At 41.6% G+C, this 19434-nt stretch overlaps 1 protein-coding gene across 1 annotated transcript in view; it reads right to left on the bottom strand.

The window, feature by feature from the left end:
- Positions 1-395: 395 nt before the first annotated feature.
- Positions 396-19434, bottom strand: part of TFB1M (transcription factor B1, mitochondrial) — a 148592-nt gene continuing 129553 nt past the window's right edge. Inside the window, exons 7-8 of the mRNA XM_075339673.1 lie at positions 6042-6169; positions 396-1673 (exon numbers count right to left, since the gene is read on the bottom strand). Coding sequence (XP_075195788.1) covers positions 1430-1673; positions 6042-6169 — 372 coding nt within the window. The 3' untranslated portion in view covers positions 396-1429. The remainder of the gene's footprint in view (positions 1674-6041; positions 6170-19434) is intronic.

Genomic DNA, 19434 nt, shown 5'->3' with positions numbered 1-19434 from the left:
GTATTTAATCTCCGGATTTTGGTTCCCATAAACTTATATGGGCACCAAAATCCGGAGCGGATGCAGATTTTTTTTTTTCAATCCGGCAGGGATCCGCCGGTCCCGGTTTTTGGCGGATTCGATCAGTCCTAATCACGGTACATGATAGCAACTGTGTCCTGTCTATTATCTAAGAAGAGTTTAAATGTGATTAGCTAATTCTGAACACAACAGCATCAAAATTCTAAGAGGGTGTTTACCCTTATCCACAAGTATTATTTTAGTTTGTTATTTTATTTTCCACCTCAAACTAAAATTTTAGTTTGTTTCTTATTGGATTTGAACAGATTATAGGTGACAAAGATAGAAAACTTTCTGAAATGATTCTTCTTGATGTAATTTTATTTACACAACAAAAACTTGGTATTTTAACAGTGTAGACTTTTATATCCAATGTATATATGGTTGCGGTTTTGGGTGTCAGATGTCATGCTTCTTAAGTAATAGCTTTTAGAACCCTAGAAATCAGGACGCTAACAGCTGGGAGTTTAGCAGCTAAACCCAACCAACGCTGAGAATTGTGCTCTGAAGGGGATCATTAGAATCAGTGGCTGCCAAAAATGCATGCCACTACTTCATTCATTGTGTATGCATCGGCAGGCCATAGCAAAATATTTCTTCATTCTTTGGATGCGAACCTAACAAACCTAGAGAACTGTGCCCTGAAGTGGCCTCGTAAAAATCAGCAACTGCCACAAATGCATGCCACGGCCCCATTCATTTTATACTAGACTGCAGGGCATAGTCAACCATTTCTCCATTCCCCGAATTGGTGGAGGTCCCAGCAGTCACCCAACCACAGTCAAGTTATTACCTATGTATTGGATAGGTTATAATGTTAATCAATTGGTCATCCACTGTAATCTGAAAATTAGTTTTACACCATGTTTTTACCAATAATTACACTCGCGTTTTTAGTTTAAGTGAGTTTTGTAAAATTATATTTTTTGCTTTTATGAGCACAACAAGCATTATATGTAAAAAAAAAAATCCTAAAAAACTAAAAGGATTTTCTAACTCTTTTAAAGAACACAAAGTTAGTTTTAGTTGAAAAGTCAGGTTTAAGAGTTTTATAATCGAGTTTTACATAACAGTAACATTGTTCACTGCATAAAATGTACAGAAATAACTACTTGTTCCTGGAAGTAATATTTCTTATTTGGCCCAAAAACGTAACATTTCCTGCTGATTTTTATCATTTTCCTGTTAATGAGATGAATCTATCATGGTTACTCATACTTTTACAGAACACTTATAATATATTTGCGTACTACGTCTGGAGTCATGTAGTCACTACGTAGAAATTTACTGCTGGGGCCATTATTGCTGTGTTGCATGAGAATGATTGTTCTGGATCATCAGGATTATCATTCTGATGATTCTATTACAATCATAGTATTTCATTTTCTTCAGTTTTATAGATATCTTCACTCTTTATTTTTTTCTGACGAAGTTCTTCTCTAAAGTTAAAGGCGAATAAATCTGGATCCCGATCACACAGTTCTCTATAGGCATTACATAATCCTTGGAAATGCTTCATTGACAGTTCAGCAGGTCGCATTGTTGGTTCTACATCAGCTAACGTCAGAATTTGCTCAGTAAGTTTTGTCCGTTGCTCTTCTGGAAATAACAATCTGCAAAAGAAGGATTTATAGAAAAATCTGATTAAATTAATATATACACCACACTTACTGATGATGCAGTCTGATGTATTTATTATTATTCAAAATCAATTCTAATCAGTTGAGCATAAACAAAGGGAATCTGTCAGCAGATTTTTCTATGTAATCTGAAGAAATGCTATAAGGGTTAAAACACAAATCTCAGCAATGCCTCTCTAATCAAGGTCTGAGCTGGTCTTTACCTGCAATGTTTGTTTTAGTACCAGAAACTTATCATTGCTGGACTACAGCAGCGTGTGAGCCCTAGTCCGGCACGCCCCTCTTGCGATAAGCAGCTCACAGTCTATAGACATTGTACTTAGAGAGCCTGATGTGGGTGGGGGCAGCAATCAGCTTTGATGCATTGCTGAATCTATAACCTCTGATTGTGTCAAAACTGCCACACTCAGTAAACTAAAGGCCCCGTCACACTAAGCAACATCGCTAGCAACATCGCTGCTAACGAACAACTTTTGTGACGTAGCAGCGATGTTGCTAGTGATGTCGCTGTGTGTGACATCCAGCAACAACCTGGCCCCTGCTGTGAGGTCGTTGGTTGTTGCTGAATGTCCTGGGCCATTTTTTAGTTGTTGCTGTCCTGCTGTGAAGCACAGATCGCTGTGTGTGACAGCAAGACAGCAACAACTAAATGTGCAGGCAGCAGGAGCCGGCTTCTGCGGAGGCTGGTTACCACAGTAAACATCAGGTAACCAAGAAGCCCTGTCCTTGGTTACCCGATATTTACCTTTGTTACCAGCCTCCGCCGCTCTCACTGTCAGTGCTGGCTCCTGCTCTGTGCACATGTAGCTGCAGGACACATCGGGTTAATTAACCCGATGTGTGCTGTAGCTAGGAGAGCAGGGAGCCAGCGCTAAGCAGTGTGCGCTGCTCCCTGCTCTGTGCACATTTAGCTGCAGTACACATCGGGTAATTAACCCGATGTGTACTGTAACTAGGAGAGCAAGGAGCCAGCGCTCAGTGTGCGCTGCTCCCTGCTCTCTGCACGTGTAGCTGCGTGCGCTGGTAACCAAGGTAAATATCGGGTTCGTTACCCGATATTTACCTTAGTTACCAAGCGCAGCATCTTCCACGCGGCGCGGGGGGCTGGTCACTGGTTGCTGGTGAGCTCACCAGCAACTCGTGTAGCGACGCTCCAGCGATCCCTGCCAGGTCAGGTTGCTGGTGGGATCGCTTGAGCGTCGCAGTGTGACATCTCACCAGCAACCTCCTAGCAACTTACCAGCGATCCCTATCGTTGTTGGGATCGCTGGTAAGTTGCTTAGTGTGACTGGACCTTAAGGGATACATTGTTGTCTCTTTGCCTACACCATGGTGCTCTCAGGTGAAGTAAAAAAAGAAATCAAAAACAAAAAAAAACAAAACCAGCTTATAGACTTTAAATGTTTGAAAATAACAATACAAAAACAACCTCATTGGCATGATTGTTGGGTTAGTAAAAAGATGTATTAATTTACATGATTGCAAAAAAAATTATAATTTTTGAACTATTGCAAATTTTTTTCTCAATTGGATAAATAGCTGAAAAACTTTAATTTTCATATAAAAACTACTACAAACAATTGACTGGTCCTTTTGAAACAATTCGGACAATTTTTTTGAAACCCCTTAACTACTTATGATGTAGTATGGTATGTTTGTCATAAGACATCTCCCTGCCTTTGATGCAGGCTCGCATGTATTTTTGCAGGCAGATTAATTATTCAGCCATCATTTGCCTCTAACAGCCGCTGTTCTAAACCCTTATCGGCGAGCTCGCAACATGATCACAAACGCTGATGGGTTGTTATGACAGCTGTACAAAATATAATCTTTATTAAATAATTTAAATATACAAACTATACCATGTACACATATATAACATGGACACACTAAAATCAATTGGTGTAGGTGCCAGTGAACACACAAAAACCTCAACAGTGAGAGGTAAGGAAGTTGGGTGCAGAGAAAAATTAAGATAGTCTAATAAATCGGGGGAGGGGCCTAACTAAATGCAATCATTTCCCCCTTCCTGAAAACAGAGGGTATCTTCATTTTTTTGGATACCCCCCGTTCAACGGAGGCTGTCCCTAAAATAGCCCTTAGCTCTACTAGTCAGGTTACACACACCACTACTTAAACAGCGTGCCTACAGTGTGATAAAACAACATGTAATGACAAACAAGGACATACAAAAAATGAACTGTAAGAGCTATCGCCCCGGTCCAAATAATTCTTATGTAGTCAGTTCGATGGCAACCCCTAGTGTGGATGGATAATATAAGTGTTGACAAAACTCCATTCAAAAGTTAAGTTGTCAAAACGGGACTTCATAATTTAAATCTGTATAGCATTTTCTTAGGTCACAGGTAAGAGATTTTAGCAGTCTCCAACAAAACACTGTCTCCTCTACCGACGCGTTTCACCGCTCCCTAACCAAATATATAGGGGATCAGCAAGGGATTTTATGAATAACAGATTTGATTGTATGAAACAAATTCACAAGATATCCAACCAAACTCTCAAAAAAATGCCAACACTGATAAGGACCAGCCAAACACTGGTAATGCGGGGTAACAGGCGATCACAGTGTCTCCAGTTTACCTAGTCACAAATGGCTATTAAAAGTATAATATTACAGATTATATGTTATTTCAGAAGAGTTTTGCACGTAAAAGGTGCAAATACATCATTACTTTATGACAAATTTAGCAGTGTAATATCCTACATTGGACCATAAAAATGGCACAATTACTAGAGTGACAATGGAAAGAATGGCTGCGATTCCTAAATGGATAATGCAAAGTTTTTGTTAAACCCCTTGCATTAGTCTAGAAAATCTTCAACTCAATCACTGTTGATGGTTTTATTCTGAAATCCATTCACTGGTGTGCAGAGGCTAAATTCTAAAAATTCTGTTATTCTCCATGTGTAAACTGCCTCCGCAAAAGAAGAGGACTTGGACTCTAGTGCCACCTATTGGAAGTAGCAATCCAAACACTTTTAGGTGAAGTTCCCAAGGTGAGTATTTGGTGAGAATGGGATTTATAGCAATCTCATGCCTACTGTGTGTTTGTTCTTTTTTTATTAACAGTGTGTAAACTTACATGCAGTGCATTTTTTAAATGTGACACAATTCAATTTCTTTTGCGAATATGCTGGGTATTATATGTGGAGTTTTCCCATAGAATAACATTGGATGCAGAAAATCTGAAGGTAAAAAATGTATATGCAGAAAAGCATCAAGTAAGTATTTAATCCGCACAAGTCAAAGTTTGGTCAATGCCAAATAGAAAAAAAAGATAAAAACCGCAGCATCAAAATCACAATCAAAACATGCTAAAAACGCTGTCAAAAATGCAAGTCACCTGATTTAGCTAGAAATGGGAAGAAATACTGCAGAAAATCAGCGACATCAAGAACTCACCAAATTGTGGGAGTGTAGCCTAGCAGTATGTAAATGTCACCAATTACAATAAGCTGTGGATTAAAGGGAACCTGTCAGGTGCAATATGCACCCATACCCACGAGCAGTTCTGGGTGCATATTGCTAATCCCTGTCTAACTGTCCCTGTATATACTAGCATAGATAAAGAGATCTTTAGAAAAAGTATTTCTAAAGATCTTATACCGTATGCTAATGAGCGCGGGGACTAGTCCCCTGGGCGTTATATCCCCGGCCAGTCGCCCCTCATTAGCATGTTAGTACGCCCCTGTGGGTGTGCTATCATGCTAATGAATACGAAGCATCACAGGATCACCTCTCCGCTGTCATCAAGTCCAACAGGGGATTTCGGCTCAGTGCGCATGACTCTGGAGTTTGGGTCATGCGCACTATGAAGCCGGGTTCAAACTGAAGTAGTGCACATGACCGAAACTCCGGGATCATGTGCACCGAGCCGAAATCCAGCATTGGGCGGCGATGGCAGCGGGAAGGTGAGTGAGATCATCCTGTGATGCTGCACATTCATTAGCATGATAGCATGCCCACAGGGGCATACTAACATGCTAATGGGGCCGACTAGCCGGGGATATAACGCCCCTTGGGACTAGTGGCCTCACTCATTAGCATACTGTAAAAGATCTTTAGAAATACTTTTTCTAAAGATCTCTTTATCTATGCTAGTGTATACAGGGACAGTTAGGCAGGGATAAGCAATATGCACCCAGAACTGCTCGTGGTTCTGGGGACATATTGCACCTGACAGGTTCCCTTTAAAAAAGCATTACAGATTTTATGCAATTTGAAAATCCATTTTCTCCTAATTATGTTCTCTATACCTGGATATTACAAACACAGGTTATCATTTATGACACTATGACAAATAAACATATTTCACTTACGAGATTCCTCTGTAGCAGTATTTTCTTCTGAGCTGGAAGACATTTCGAACTACTTTTTCTACGAGTTTAAAAGGCTGATCAATTTCTGGCTGTATTAATGGTATGAAATGCACAACACCAACGTCTACCTGTAAATAAATAGAAATTGCTGTGAAAGAAATACTGTCTGGACTGACAAGTACAGAAACAGAATAATTACAAGGAACCTCTGAAAAGATTGTAACAGCATATGATCTGCGTTAATATAGCACCCCTTGTCTACATCAGTCACACCCGTTTCACATATCCTTTTCAGGTGCTTTTGCTCCATCTATCTTCCTTTCTCTGCAGTTTTCTTTGGAACAAACTTTGTGCTGAATATATGGCTGTAATGCCCTTACTGACTTGCTCACTAAAAGCGTAAAATAATAACACAAACCAATTGTTTTTGGGGTGTACTGTAACCACTGTTTCAACATTAACACTAGAAGTCTCAGAAATTTCGAGCTCCATAGGGTTCCAATGGTAGAAATGTTAAATGACCCCTCTCTGGGACTTCTAGTGTTAATAGCCATGTTCGAATGCTCTGTACACTACCCACATAAAATATTTTAGTCTATTTAAGATCTACCCTTCAGATTATGAATGATACAGTATATCATAAAAGTGAGTACACCCTCGTATTTTTGTAAATATTTTCTTATATAATTTTATGAGACAACCCTGAAGATATGACACTTTGATAGCCTGTGTAACAGCGCAAATTTGGTGTTGCTTCTAAATAATATACAGACATTAAGATCTAAACAAAGTGTCTTTGTTTTGTGTGGTCGCCATTATTTTCAAGCACTGCCTTAAATTTTCTTGGATATGGAATTCACTAGAGCTTCACAGATTGCCACTGGAATCCTCTTCCACTCCACCATGATGACAGACCTGGTGGATATTAGAGACCTTGCACTCCTCCACCTTCCACTTGAAGATGCCCCACATATGCTCAATAGGGTTTAGGTCTGGAAATATGCTTAGCTAGTCCAGAAGCCTTACGCTCAGTTTCTATAGGAAGGCAGTGGTCATCTTGGAGTTTTGGGGTCATTATTATGCTGGAATAGAAAACCAGGATCATGCTCTGCTTCAGTATGTCACAGTACATGTTCGTATTCATGGTTTCCGCAATGAACTGTAGCTCCCCATAGCTGGCAGCACTTATGTAGCATGACACTCCCACCACCATGCTTGACTATAGGCAAGATATGTCTTTGTACTCCTCTCTTGGTTTCCACCACATACAATTGGCACAATGTGAACCAAATAAGTTTATCTTGGTTTCACCAGAGCACAGGACATGGTTCCAGTAATTCATGCCCTTGATCTGCTTGTCTTCAGCAAACTGTGGGCTTTCTTGTGCCTCATCTTTAGAAGAGGCTTCCTTCTGCAATGACAGCCATGTAGACCAATGTGATGTAGTGGGCAGTGTATGGTCTGAGCACTGACAGGCTGACTCCCCACCCCTTTAACCTCTGCAGTAATACTGATAGCACTCATACATCTATTTTGAAGAAAAAAAAACAACTTCTGGATATGATGCGGAGCACATTCACTCAACTTCCTTGGTTGACCATGGCAAGTCGTGTTCTGAGTGGAACCTGTCTTATTAAACCTTTGCATGGCCTTGGCCACTCTACTGCAGCTCAGTTTCAGGGTGTTGGCAATCTTTGTATAGCATAGGCCATCTTTATGTAGAGTAACAATTATTTTTTTCAGATCCTCAGAGAATTCTCTGCCATGAGGTGCAATGTTGAACTTGCAGTGAAATTTATGAGAGAGTGTGTGAGCCATAACACTAAACTTAACACACCTGAGACCTTGTAACACTAATGAGTCACATAACACCGTGGAAGGAAAATGGCTAATTAGGCACAATTTGACCATTTTCATTTAGGGGTGTAATTACTTTTGTTTCCATAATTTTAAAAATAAATGGCTGTGTATCAAGTTATGAAGAGGACACACCGAATTTACACGGTTATACAAGCTGGACACTGACTACTTTATATTATATCAAAGTGTCATGTCTTCAGTGTTGCCCATGAAAAGATATAATAAAATATTTACTGAAATGTAAGGGGTGTATTACATACATCTACAGTTAGGTCCACAAATATTTGAACAGTGACCGAATCTTCAGAATTTAGCCTCTGCATGTCACTATTTTTTGATTTAAAATGAAACTGAGATGCAATTGAAGTGTAGATTTTCAGGTTTAATAAAAGGGGATGAACAAAAATATTCCATAAAATATTTAGGGCATTCTCATTTCAGGGGCTCAAAAGTAATTAGACAAATGTACTTGAATATAAATAAAATGGTCATTTTTAATAATTTGTAGAGAATCTTTTGCACCCAATGTCTGCCTGAAGTCTGGAAGCCACAGTCTTCACTAAACGCTGGGTTTCCTGATTTGTCAGGCCTTTACTACAGCTGACTTTAGCTGTTGCTTGTTTATGGATCTTTATGCCTTAAATTTTGCTTTAAGCATATGAAATGCATACTCAATGTGGTTGAGATGTGGTCATTGACTTGGTCATAGAGGAATATTCCACCGTTTTGCCTTAAAAATCTCCTGGATTGCTTTTGCAGTATGTTTTGGGTCATTGCTCACCTGCACTATAGAGCGCCGTCCAATCAACCTTGCTGCATCTGGTTGAATCAGAGCAGAAAGTATCACCCTGTACACTTCTGAATTCATGCGGCTGCTTCTGTCTGCAGTCACATCATCAATAAAAAATAATGAATAAAACCTCGCATCACCAATTAGGTGCTCAGAAGAAAAGTATAAATAAAAGGAGAAGAACTCAGGCACTCAAAGCCCCAATAAGAAAACCAGAGAAAAAGATGTATTCTTATTTTTGTTTTTATTCAGTATTATTGGTGTGGCAAAGTCCGAAAACCGTTTTTTTGACGTTTCGGCCCCTGGCCTTTATCAAAATCGGACCATCAGATGGACTGACACATAGATAATGTGGGCTAGTTCACAAAGATTATCGTCACTCAAAACCTGTGATGGGGTTTGTAATATAGATAGGTATGAGGGGTAGTAAGTAGGTAGATCATATAACTTTGAAATGTCACAACCTGCAATTGGTCTATGAAAGTGTATGTTAATCCAAAAATAGGAGGGAGGACCATAGATTACAGTGTAATAATGTAAAATTGGATTCTGCTGCCCCAGATACCTGGATTCACTATCATCACACTGCAGGATTAGGAGAGGGTTTTTTATTATATTATTCTGTTTTGAATAGGGAAACAGAACAAGTCGGTTCCTATTTGGTGTAGGAACATAAACGGCTGGAGAAGAGAATTAGCCTCGGATAATGAAGAGGTCTCATGCCATAGTGTCAGGGAAAGTGTCCTGGAGAATCCTGCCGTGCCGAGTGACGATAATCTCTTGTGAACTGTGTTATTTCTTTTTTTTTTAAATTGTGAAAAGTTTATTCAGAGGGTCATTTATTATTCAACTCCTCAAACCACAAGAATTCTGTTTGGTTCCCCTAAAGTATTAAGAAGTATTTCAGGCACAAAGAACAATGAGTTTCACATGTTTGGATTAATGATCTCTTTTTCCAGCCTTTTCTGACTAATTAAGACCCTCCACAAACTTGTGAACAGCACTCATACTTGGTCAACATGGGAAAGACAAAGGAGCATTCCAAGGCCATCAGAGACAAGATCGTGGAGGGTCACAAGGCTGGCAAGGGGTACAAAACCCTTTCCAAGGAGTTGGGCCTACCTGTCTCCACTGTTGGGAGCATCATCCGGAAGTGGAAGGCTTATGGAACTACTGGTAGCCTTCCAAGGCCTGGACAGCCTTTGAAAGTTTCCACCCGTGCCGAGACCAGGCTTGTCCGAAGAGTCAAGGCTAACCCAAGGACAACAAGGAAGGAGCTACGGGAAGATCTCATGGCAGTGGGGACATTGGTTTCAGTCAATACCATAAGTAACGTACTCCACCGCAATGGTCTCCATTCCAGACGAGCCCGTAAGGTACCTTTACTTTCAAAGCGTCATGTCAAGCCTCATCTACAGTTTGCGCATGATCACTTGGAGGACTCTGAGACAGACTGATTCAAGGTTCTCTGGTCTGATGAGACCAAGATCGAGATCTTTGGTGCCAACCACACACGTGACGTTTGGAGACTGGATGGCACTGCATACGACCCCAAGAATGCCATCCCTACAGTCAAGCATGGTGGTGGCAGCATCATGCTGTGGGGCTGTTTCTCAGCCAAGGGGCCTGGCCATCTGGTCCGCATCCATGGGAAGATGGATAGCACGGCCTACCTGGAGATTTTGGCCAAGAACCTCCGCTCCTCCATCAAGGATCTTAAGATGGGTCGTCTTTTCATCTTCCAACAAGACAACGACCCAAAGCACACAGCCAAGAAAACCAAGCCCTGGTTCAAGAGGGAAAAAATCAAGGTGTTGCAGTGGCCTAGTCAGTCTCCTGACCTTAACCCAATTGAAAACTTGTGGAAGGAGCTCAAGATTAAAGTCCACATGAGACACCCAAAGAACCTAGATAACTTGGAGAAGATCTGCATGGAGGAGTGGGCCAAGATAACTCCAGAGACCTGTGCCGGCCTGATCAGGTCTTATAAAAGACGATTATTAGCTGTAATTGCAAACAAGGGTTATTCCACAAAATATTAAACCTAGGGGTTGAATAATAATTGACCCACACTTTTATGTTGAAAATTTATTAAAATTTAACTGAGCAACATAACTTGTTGGTTTGTAAGATTTATGCATCTGTTAATAAATCCTGCTCTTGTTTGAAGTTTTCAGGCTCTAACTTATTTGCATCTTATCAAACCTGCTAAATCTGCAGGGGGTTGAATACTACTTGTAGGCACTGTATTTAGAAACCATCAAAAGAATAAAATACAGGTCCATGGACCTAACGGCCCGTCTGCAATAATCACAGTCTGCTCAGAATAGAGAGTACATTGAGACCAATCATATGCACAGCTAGGTAAGGTATAGAAAACGTACGCCCCATCCCGAACATCTACATATGTAAGGTTCCCGTAAGGTTTTTCTTTCTTATTTATCTAAGTGACAAAGCACATTGTGCCTTAAGGTATTAAGACACGCACGTTTGGAAGAAGAAAAAGAAAGGAAAACAAGATAGAAAGAGGAAGAGAATATAGCAGAAGCATAAGAGGATGAGCAAGGAAGAAGTGGGACGGGAGGAGGTAAGGTAGAGGGGTAGGGGTAGGGGGTTGGGGGATTAGGCGGACATTCATACTCGCTGTTAATCAGCATCCTTACAGAATTGCGGAATCGTTGGTTCCCGTGCCGTCTCCCACCAGCTCTCTATAGTCCCCTGTTTGTTGGAAGTCCATCCACTCCTGCCAGGTGGCCCAGAATTTCACATAGGAGTCATGCAGTGAGGAGGTCAGATCCTCCATATGCATTAGGTCATTGAGCTTAGTGATCAACTGTGCCACCGTGGGGGGGGTCTGAGATCTCCCTCTCTCCGGGATACATAGTCTCGCTGCCATTATGAGGAACTTCCTCAGGGATGCTTTGTATGCTTTTAGTGGGGTCTCGCAGTGATGCAACAGGAAGATGGCTGGACCCATTTCCTCAGTGGTTCCTGTGACCAGCCGGATGATATCAGACACACTTTTCCAAAACGGCTGGATCGCCTCGCATTCCCAAAACACGTGGAAGAGAGTACCCTCCTCCAGACCACATCTCCAGCAAGTAGGATCCACCCCTGGAAAAATGGCATGAATTCTAGATGGCACCCTGTACCATCTGGAGAGCAATTTGTAACTGGCTTCCTGGAATCTAGAGCTAATGGATGAACTGTGTGCAAGCAGACAGATACGTTCCCACTGGTCAGAGGCTCACGCCGAGGTCACCCTCCCACTTCGCTACAAATGATGGAGGAGGTTGGTCTGAAGGAGAGGATAACAAAGAATATACCGCCGATAGCAAGTGTCGTATCGGGCCTGTTCCCCCACAGATCATTTCAATTTGTGTCTTGGGCTGCTGGAAGTAGGCCCTCTTTGGGATTTTACCGAGAAAATGTGCCAGATGTAAACATCTCCATCGTCCCAACGGGGCTGAGGTCTGTCTAGCCTCCAGATTGGCAATCGAGGGCCAACCCTCCCAATCTCCCAAGTCTTCTACCCGATCTATGCCATTGTGTATCCGCAACTGAAATATGGGGTCCGTTCTTCCCGGCTCAAAAGAGGGATGGCTCAGGATAGGCATCATACGGGAGTGAAGGGGGATCAATTCAGTGCACACTGGACCCGTATTGCAATACGTCACCGTAGGGCCAATAGTTGGATATACCTTCAGCCCTGCAGGAGCCTCAGGAAGCACCCAAGGCAATTTATTTAGAGGTATTTGACAAAAAGACTGTTCAATTTGAACCCACACCTTCTGTGTACCATTCCTGCACCAATCAATTATTCTGGTGAGGTGGCCTGCTAAATGGTAACGCTTTATGTCCGGCAGCCCGATCTCACCTCTGCGTTTGGGTCTAAATAGGGTGGTTCTCTTTAAGCATACTGGTTTGCCCGCCCAAATAAAAGATGACTGGATTGACTCGAGTGTCCAGAAGAATGCGGTTGGAATTTTAATTGGGAGAGCTTGGAAAATGTATAAGAGCCTGGGCAGTATATTCATCTTAAAGATTTGATTTCTACCAAACCATGAGAACAGAGATTTTCCCCACCGGTCAGTCTTTCCTAATAGATGCTAGCAAGGGTGGAAAATTATCGACATAGAGGAGGCCCAAGTCACTGGTCAGGCGTATTCCCAGATAATTAAGAGACTGAACTGCCCACCGAAAACTAAAGGATAATTTCAACTCCTCCACTTCCCTGGAAGACAGATTGATGTTAAGAGCCTCCGATTTTGAGAAGTTAATTTTGAAATTTGCTAATTGAGAATATGTCTGAAACTCTTTCATCAAGTTAGGGAAACTCTGGGAGCCGAAACGAAAAACAGGAGATCGTCCGCATATGCTGCGACTTTATGCACAGCCTGGCGCACCACCACACCCGCAATATCGCTATTAGCTCGTACATGTCTGAGGAAAGGTTCCAATGTCAGGATGAATATCAAAGGGGATATTCAAACGGCACCTGACGGGTGCCGTTTGAAATGGTAAAAGGGTCCGAAAGGATCCCATTCACACGTACCCTCGCCGATGGCACAGTGTATAGAGACAATATCCATCCCAACATACCGTCACCCAACCCCAGACTTCTGAGCGTAGCCTCCATAAATGTCCAATCCACTCTATCAAATGCCTTTTCGGCATTGGTCGACAATAGCAAGGACGGAATTCCTCCTGTTTTTGCTGCATGTATTAAATGAATGGCCTTAATTGTGTTGTCTCGTGCCCCGCGACCTGCCATAAACCCCGCCTGATCTGGATGGATAATTCGTGGAAGCAGAGGTGCCAGCCTGGTCGCCAGTGTTTTAGCAAAAAGTTTTGTGTCTACATTCAATAATGATATTGGGCGGTAGCTAGCACACTGCGTTGGATCTTTCCCTACTTTAGGTATTACTGTGATGTGTGCTCTCAAAGAGTCAACGTTAGGCTTTGAGTCCCTCTGGGTCCTAGAGTTAAAGGTACACAGAAGATGTGGTGTTAGTAATTCTTTAAGTTTTTTGTAATACACCAGGGGCAGGCCATCAGGGCCTGGAGCTTTTCCTGTTTTGGAAGATGCAATAGCATCCCATAGTTCTTGGTTCATAATTGGTAGTTCCAACGCTGCAATCTCCGATTCTTCAAAGTGCGTCATTTTAGCTTCTTTAATATAATCTACTATTTTACGTTTAAGGGTAAGTGATGACTTTAAAGGACCATTTGTTTCTAGATTATATAGGGATGCATAAAATTTTTTAAAGGTCTCCGCAATTTCCAGAGATGAATGTAGCATAGTACCCTGAGGATGTGTAGGGGAAATTTTCGAAATAAATGTTGACGCTTGTTGTTGTCTAAGTGCTCTCGCCAGTGTTTTGCTGCATTTATTCCCGAATTCATAAAAATGCCAATGAGATCAGGCAAGGATCCCCTTAGCCTTATTATTGAGCAATTTCCGCAAGTTGTCGCAAGCTCTAAAGAGGGCGCTTCCCACCTCCACCGATAGCATCTGTTTGTGACTGGTCTCCAGGTCTTTCAATTGCGTTAAGAGCGTAGAAATCTCGAGCTCCCGCTCCCTTTTTCGTCTTGCCCCCTTCTGAATCAATACTCCCCTAATGACACATTTATGAGCCTCCCAAACTGAAGTTGCTGAAATGTCGCCGGTGGTATTCCTTGTGAAGTATTCTGTCAGGGTATTTTGTACCAGTTGTAGGACCTCCGGGTCCTCCAGCAGGGAAGCATTCAACCTCCACTGCCACTGATGTGGCAGTGAGGATTGTAACAACACCTTTACCGTGCAAAGTGCGTGATCGGTAAAGGTAATGTTCTCTATTTGGGACTGTGAGATCCTGGTGAGATCCCCATGTTTTACAAAAAAGTAATCAATTCTAGAATATGTTCCGTGCGCCGTCGAATAAAATGAATAGGTTTATATGCGTATTTAAATGGAATCGTGCCTGGGACATAGATCTGCCAGTGAGACGCTAGAGGTTGCTGTGACAACACACGTCACGTCCTCTGACGTGGCAGTGATAGATTAACTTGACCTCCTTCACTAACGGCTGAAGCGTCTAGTATACATAAGCCTTGCTGTCCAGTTTGGGACTTTTCATTGGCTTAAACTGTATCACGTGATTTGCCTTGCTCTCTCTGTTACTAGAGAGCGCGGCTACGGGCTGTCACATACATGCTCACTGTAACTAATTGCATTTCGGCCACTATGCTGACGGGTGTCTGTATCCTGGCTGACTGCAATTTTGTAATATAAGCTTATACTTGTCTCTGGATGAGGCCGTGCACGGAACACATGTCTGTCGGTCGGACGCTAGGGGTTGCCTTGACAACACGCGTCACGTTCTATGACGCGGCTGTGGGGAGCTGACCCGGCCTCCTTCATTGGCGATTGAAACGCCGGGTATAAGGAGGTGCTTACTGTTCCATTTGGACGCTCCACTGGCTAAGGCTGTAGCACGTGATCGCCGGCTTACTGCATCAATGGGGCGTAGCAAAATAAACTATGTGGAGGCTTGAGCACAGCTGATCGGGATTCCATTATGCAGTGATGGGCATTTGATCTCCCCTATAGGAACGTCAGACACCGCCCACGTAGCGCAACAGGAAATCCACTTTTTTTCAATCTAAAACTAATTGCCCATACTATATATACCCGACCTACACACAGTCCACCATACGTCCCCTGAAGAAGAGGTGAAACGCGCGTAGGGACTGGTGGGGTATCCGGACTTGCTGCAATTGGTCAGTATTGTACTGTGGTTGTGATCATATGACTGTTTTTTCTACGGGCTTTAATACAAACCTATTATATATAGGGCCTTGTTATACTATTGACATGCAGTTGGGTGTTCAGTATAGGCAGCCTAGAGGCTGGGCTTACTATTAATAGGTGGTAATGGGAAATTACAATATGCATTGATATTTACTTTATTTTTGATGTATTCTATCCTAAACCTATGCTATTGACTTATAATCTTAAACTGACCCAAACACTGTACGTATTTTGATATGTTAATTGATCGCAACTGTTGTAAAATAAATTGCATGCAATTCTGTTAACCCCTTGAGGACTCTTTGCTGAGGCAATTTTAAATGCATAAACAATAAAATTTTATTTTATTTAAGAATTATACCACAAGTTCGCTTGTTTATTATAGTCATAGTGGTGTTCTGGCACTTTCAATGAGGTTAGGAAGTGACTTATATTAGATCAATAACGATTGCAGCATTTAGGAGGGTGGCAGTGGGAACACACTTTCCTCTTCCAACAGATTGGGGGTCCTGCAGCATGATCACAGGGGCCAGACTGTTGCCAAGGCAATCCGAGGTAATCATGACGACGCCCAACAGGTCACCTAACTATGACAAGCCTCTTAGACCATACCATGGTGTAAGACGCTTTTGTCAGTGTAGTGTAAAACTGGAGCATTGCAATGGATAATACAAGCAGTCAGACTAATAAGTTAATGTCCCATATAGGACTAAGTGGAAAAGTAAAAAATATAAAACAAATCATAAAAGAGCAAGAAAAATAAAAAAATATGATACCAATACACACGTAAATATTTATGTAAAAAAATACACAAAATATACATATTTGGTATTGCTGCATTCGTAACGACACAATCTATAACACTATCCACTTCAGTGAACACCATAAAAAAGATGAAATAAATGAAAAAAGTGTAAACAAAAATGCTTTTTCATCATACTACCCAAAAAAATGGCATAGAACACAACCAAAAAGTCAGAAATAAATAAAAAATCTTGCAAAGGATGTAGCAGAGTCGGGATCGTTGTGGGACTTTGTGTGGATTACGTTGGACCTGCAGGGGTGATTTGGGGGTTAATAAATTGGAGAAAAAAGCATTTTTTGCTGTGTGTTTTTTTAATAAAATGATTTGTCTCTGTTTTGAGTTTATTTCTTTTTACTTACACGATTAGTAATGAGGGAGTCTCATAGACTTGTCTCCTTTACTAACCTTGGGTTTGATGACAGCTGTCATTTTTTGACAACTCACAGCTATCATTCGCCCCTTATATCACCCCAATTGCCAAATCTCCAGGACAATCGGGATGAGCTGGGTAAAGCACCAGAATGGTGCATCTAATGGATGCGCCAATTCTGGGGCAGCTGCAGGCTGCTATTTTTAGGCTGGGGAAGGTCCAACAAAAATGGCTGGATATCAAAATTGGGGGGAACCTATGTTTCGTTTAATTATCAATTTAAGTAATAAAAAAAAGAAAAAAAAAAGCTGAGTTGGGTGACTCGTATTTTGATACACAGCCAAGATAATGCACACAACTGGAGGCTAAAAGCTATCAAAATACGGGGGACCCTACGCCATTTTTCCAATTATTTATTTATTTACTTTTACACTCCACTTCCAGGACTCAGACAGCTAGTGTGAAAACAACCAATGGGGTTTGGTGTCCGGGGTCAAGTCCAGTCCCGAAACAGACATTTTTGTAAAAAAAGTTGGGCCGAACCTGCCGAACCCAAACATCTGCGGGTTCGCCCATCTCTACTTATCACCCCAAGAACACCATCCCCACAGTGAAACATTGTGATAGCAGCATAATGCTGTGAGGATATTTTTCAGCAGCAGGGACCGGGAAAATAGTCCAAGTCGAGGGGAAGATTGATGGTGCGAAATTCAGGGATATTCTTGCACTAAATCCGTTTCAGTCTGTCAGTGATTTGAGACTTGAACAAAGGTTCACCTTCTAACAAGAAAATGACCCAAAGCATATTGCTAAATCAACACTCGACCCAGACCTTAATCCAATTGAGAATCTGTGGTCAGACTTGAAGATTGCTGCTCTCCGGAGGAAACCATCTAACTTGAAGGACCTGGAGTGGTTTTGCCTGGAGGAATGGACAAAAGCTCCAGTGGCAAGAAGTGGAAAGATCATTGACACTTATCTAAAGTGTCTTGCAGTTGTAATTGCCGCAAAAGGAGGCAATGACTTTACGGGGGTGGATATGCAGACTGAAGTTTTCAATTACTTTGTACTATTTGTTATTTGCATTACAATAAAAAGAAAACCAAATGTTCATAGTTGTAGGCATGTTCTTAACATGACCTGATGCCAACCGTCAAAAAAAATATACTTTCTTCACAAGGCATTGTATCTTGGACATGTAGATGAAACCTCGATGTAAGTACACAACATAGAGCACAGGATAAAAGTAAAATTATCTCAAATGTTCTATAGCATTGAATTCAAGAAACAAAAAACAAATCCCCACTTAGGTTCATCATCTGTTAATGGAAATATAGGTGGCTTCCATGTTACTATTAGCACAAAGACTCTAAAAAAGCACTATGGCACCCCTCCAAAAATAAAACCAGCAAAATGTGCATTCCCAAATCCATATAACCCCCCTCCCTTCTGAGCACCACAAAGAATCTAAATCAAAGATAACATCCACATGTTTGTCATTGCTGCAGTGATGAAGCTAGCTTAATTTACTGGATGTGTGTATCCAAAACCACAAGCTGGGTATGGGCACTACAATGTACTGGGCACGACAACGGCTTATTTGCAATTTTTAATTCTGCAAAATTCAATGCATTTGAATCCATGGTTGTTTTCCAGAGACAAAATTGTCACTACACCCAAAGATGAATTCCCAGAGGGGTGTAATTTCCAAAATGTGGTCACTTGAGAGGGTTTCTGCTTTTCTGGCACTTTGGTGCTCTGCAAATGGAATCAGTAAACTATTCTAGGAAAATCTGTGTTCATAAAATCAAATTGCGTTACTTCCCTCCCAAGCCCTGTAATGTGGCCAAACAGTACTGTCCAGTCACATGTAGGGTATTGCCACAATCAGAAGAAAATGTGGAATTATGGGGCTTTTTTTTAACCTATTCCCCTTGTGAAAATTGGAAATCTGGGGTTAAAACAATATTTTAGTGGTAAATATGTAAAAAAACAACATTTCTTCGATGCCCAATAGTATACTTTTTGTGACACACCTGTGGTGTCAATATGCTCACTGCACCCTTTAATGAATTCATTGAGGGTGCAATTTGCATAATGGGGTCAATTGTAGTGGGTTTCTGCTACTTTGGCAAGTTAGGGGCTCTTCAAATATGACATGGCTTCTGCAATCTATTTCAGCCAAAATGGCAATCCAAAATTCAAATAGTGCTCCTTGTGAGCCCTGCCATGCACCAAACTGCAGTCTTCCACCACATATTGGGCATCGGCGTACTCAGGAGAAATTGCACAACAAAGCACATGGTGCATTTTCTCCTTTTACCATTGAGAACATTTGATTTTTTCATTTACATGGCTCAACGTCATAAATTCTGTGAAGCACCTGGGGGTTCATGGTACTCACGAAACATCTAGATAAGTTTCCTGAGGGGTGTGGTTTCCAAATGGGGTCAATGAGGGAGTTTACACTGTTTATGCACATCAGGGGCTCTCTAAACATGGCATCAGCTAATGATTTCAGGTAATTTTGCATTCCAAGCGTCAATTAGCACTCCTTCCTTTCTGAGCTCTGCCGTGCACCCAAACAGTAGTTTTCCAGCACATTTTAGGTATTAATGTACTAAGGAGAAATTGCACAACAAACCGTATAGTGCATTTTCTCCTGTTACCCTTGTAAAAATGCAACATTTATAGCTAAAAGTTAGGGAGAAAATACTCCACAGCACCATACAAAGGAAGGGGTGGTCTGCTGCATCCCCACACAAAGCACAAACT

The sequence above is a fragment of the Anomaloglossus baeobatrachus genome, chromosome 3 (genome assembly GCF_048569485.1).
Source record: "Anomaloglossus baeobatrachus isolate aAnoBae1 chromosome 3, aAnoBae1.hap1, whole genome shotgun sequence".
NCBI lineage: Eukaryota > Metazoa > Chordata > Amphibia > Anura > Aromobatidae > Anomaloglossus > Anomaloglossus baeobatrachus.
Note: the sequence above shows the minus strand (reverse complement) of the source record. Positions and strands in the feature narration are given on the sequence as shown.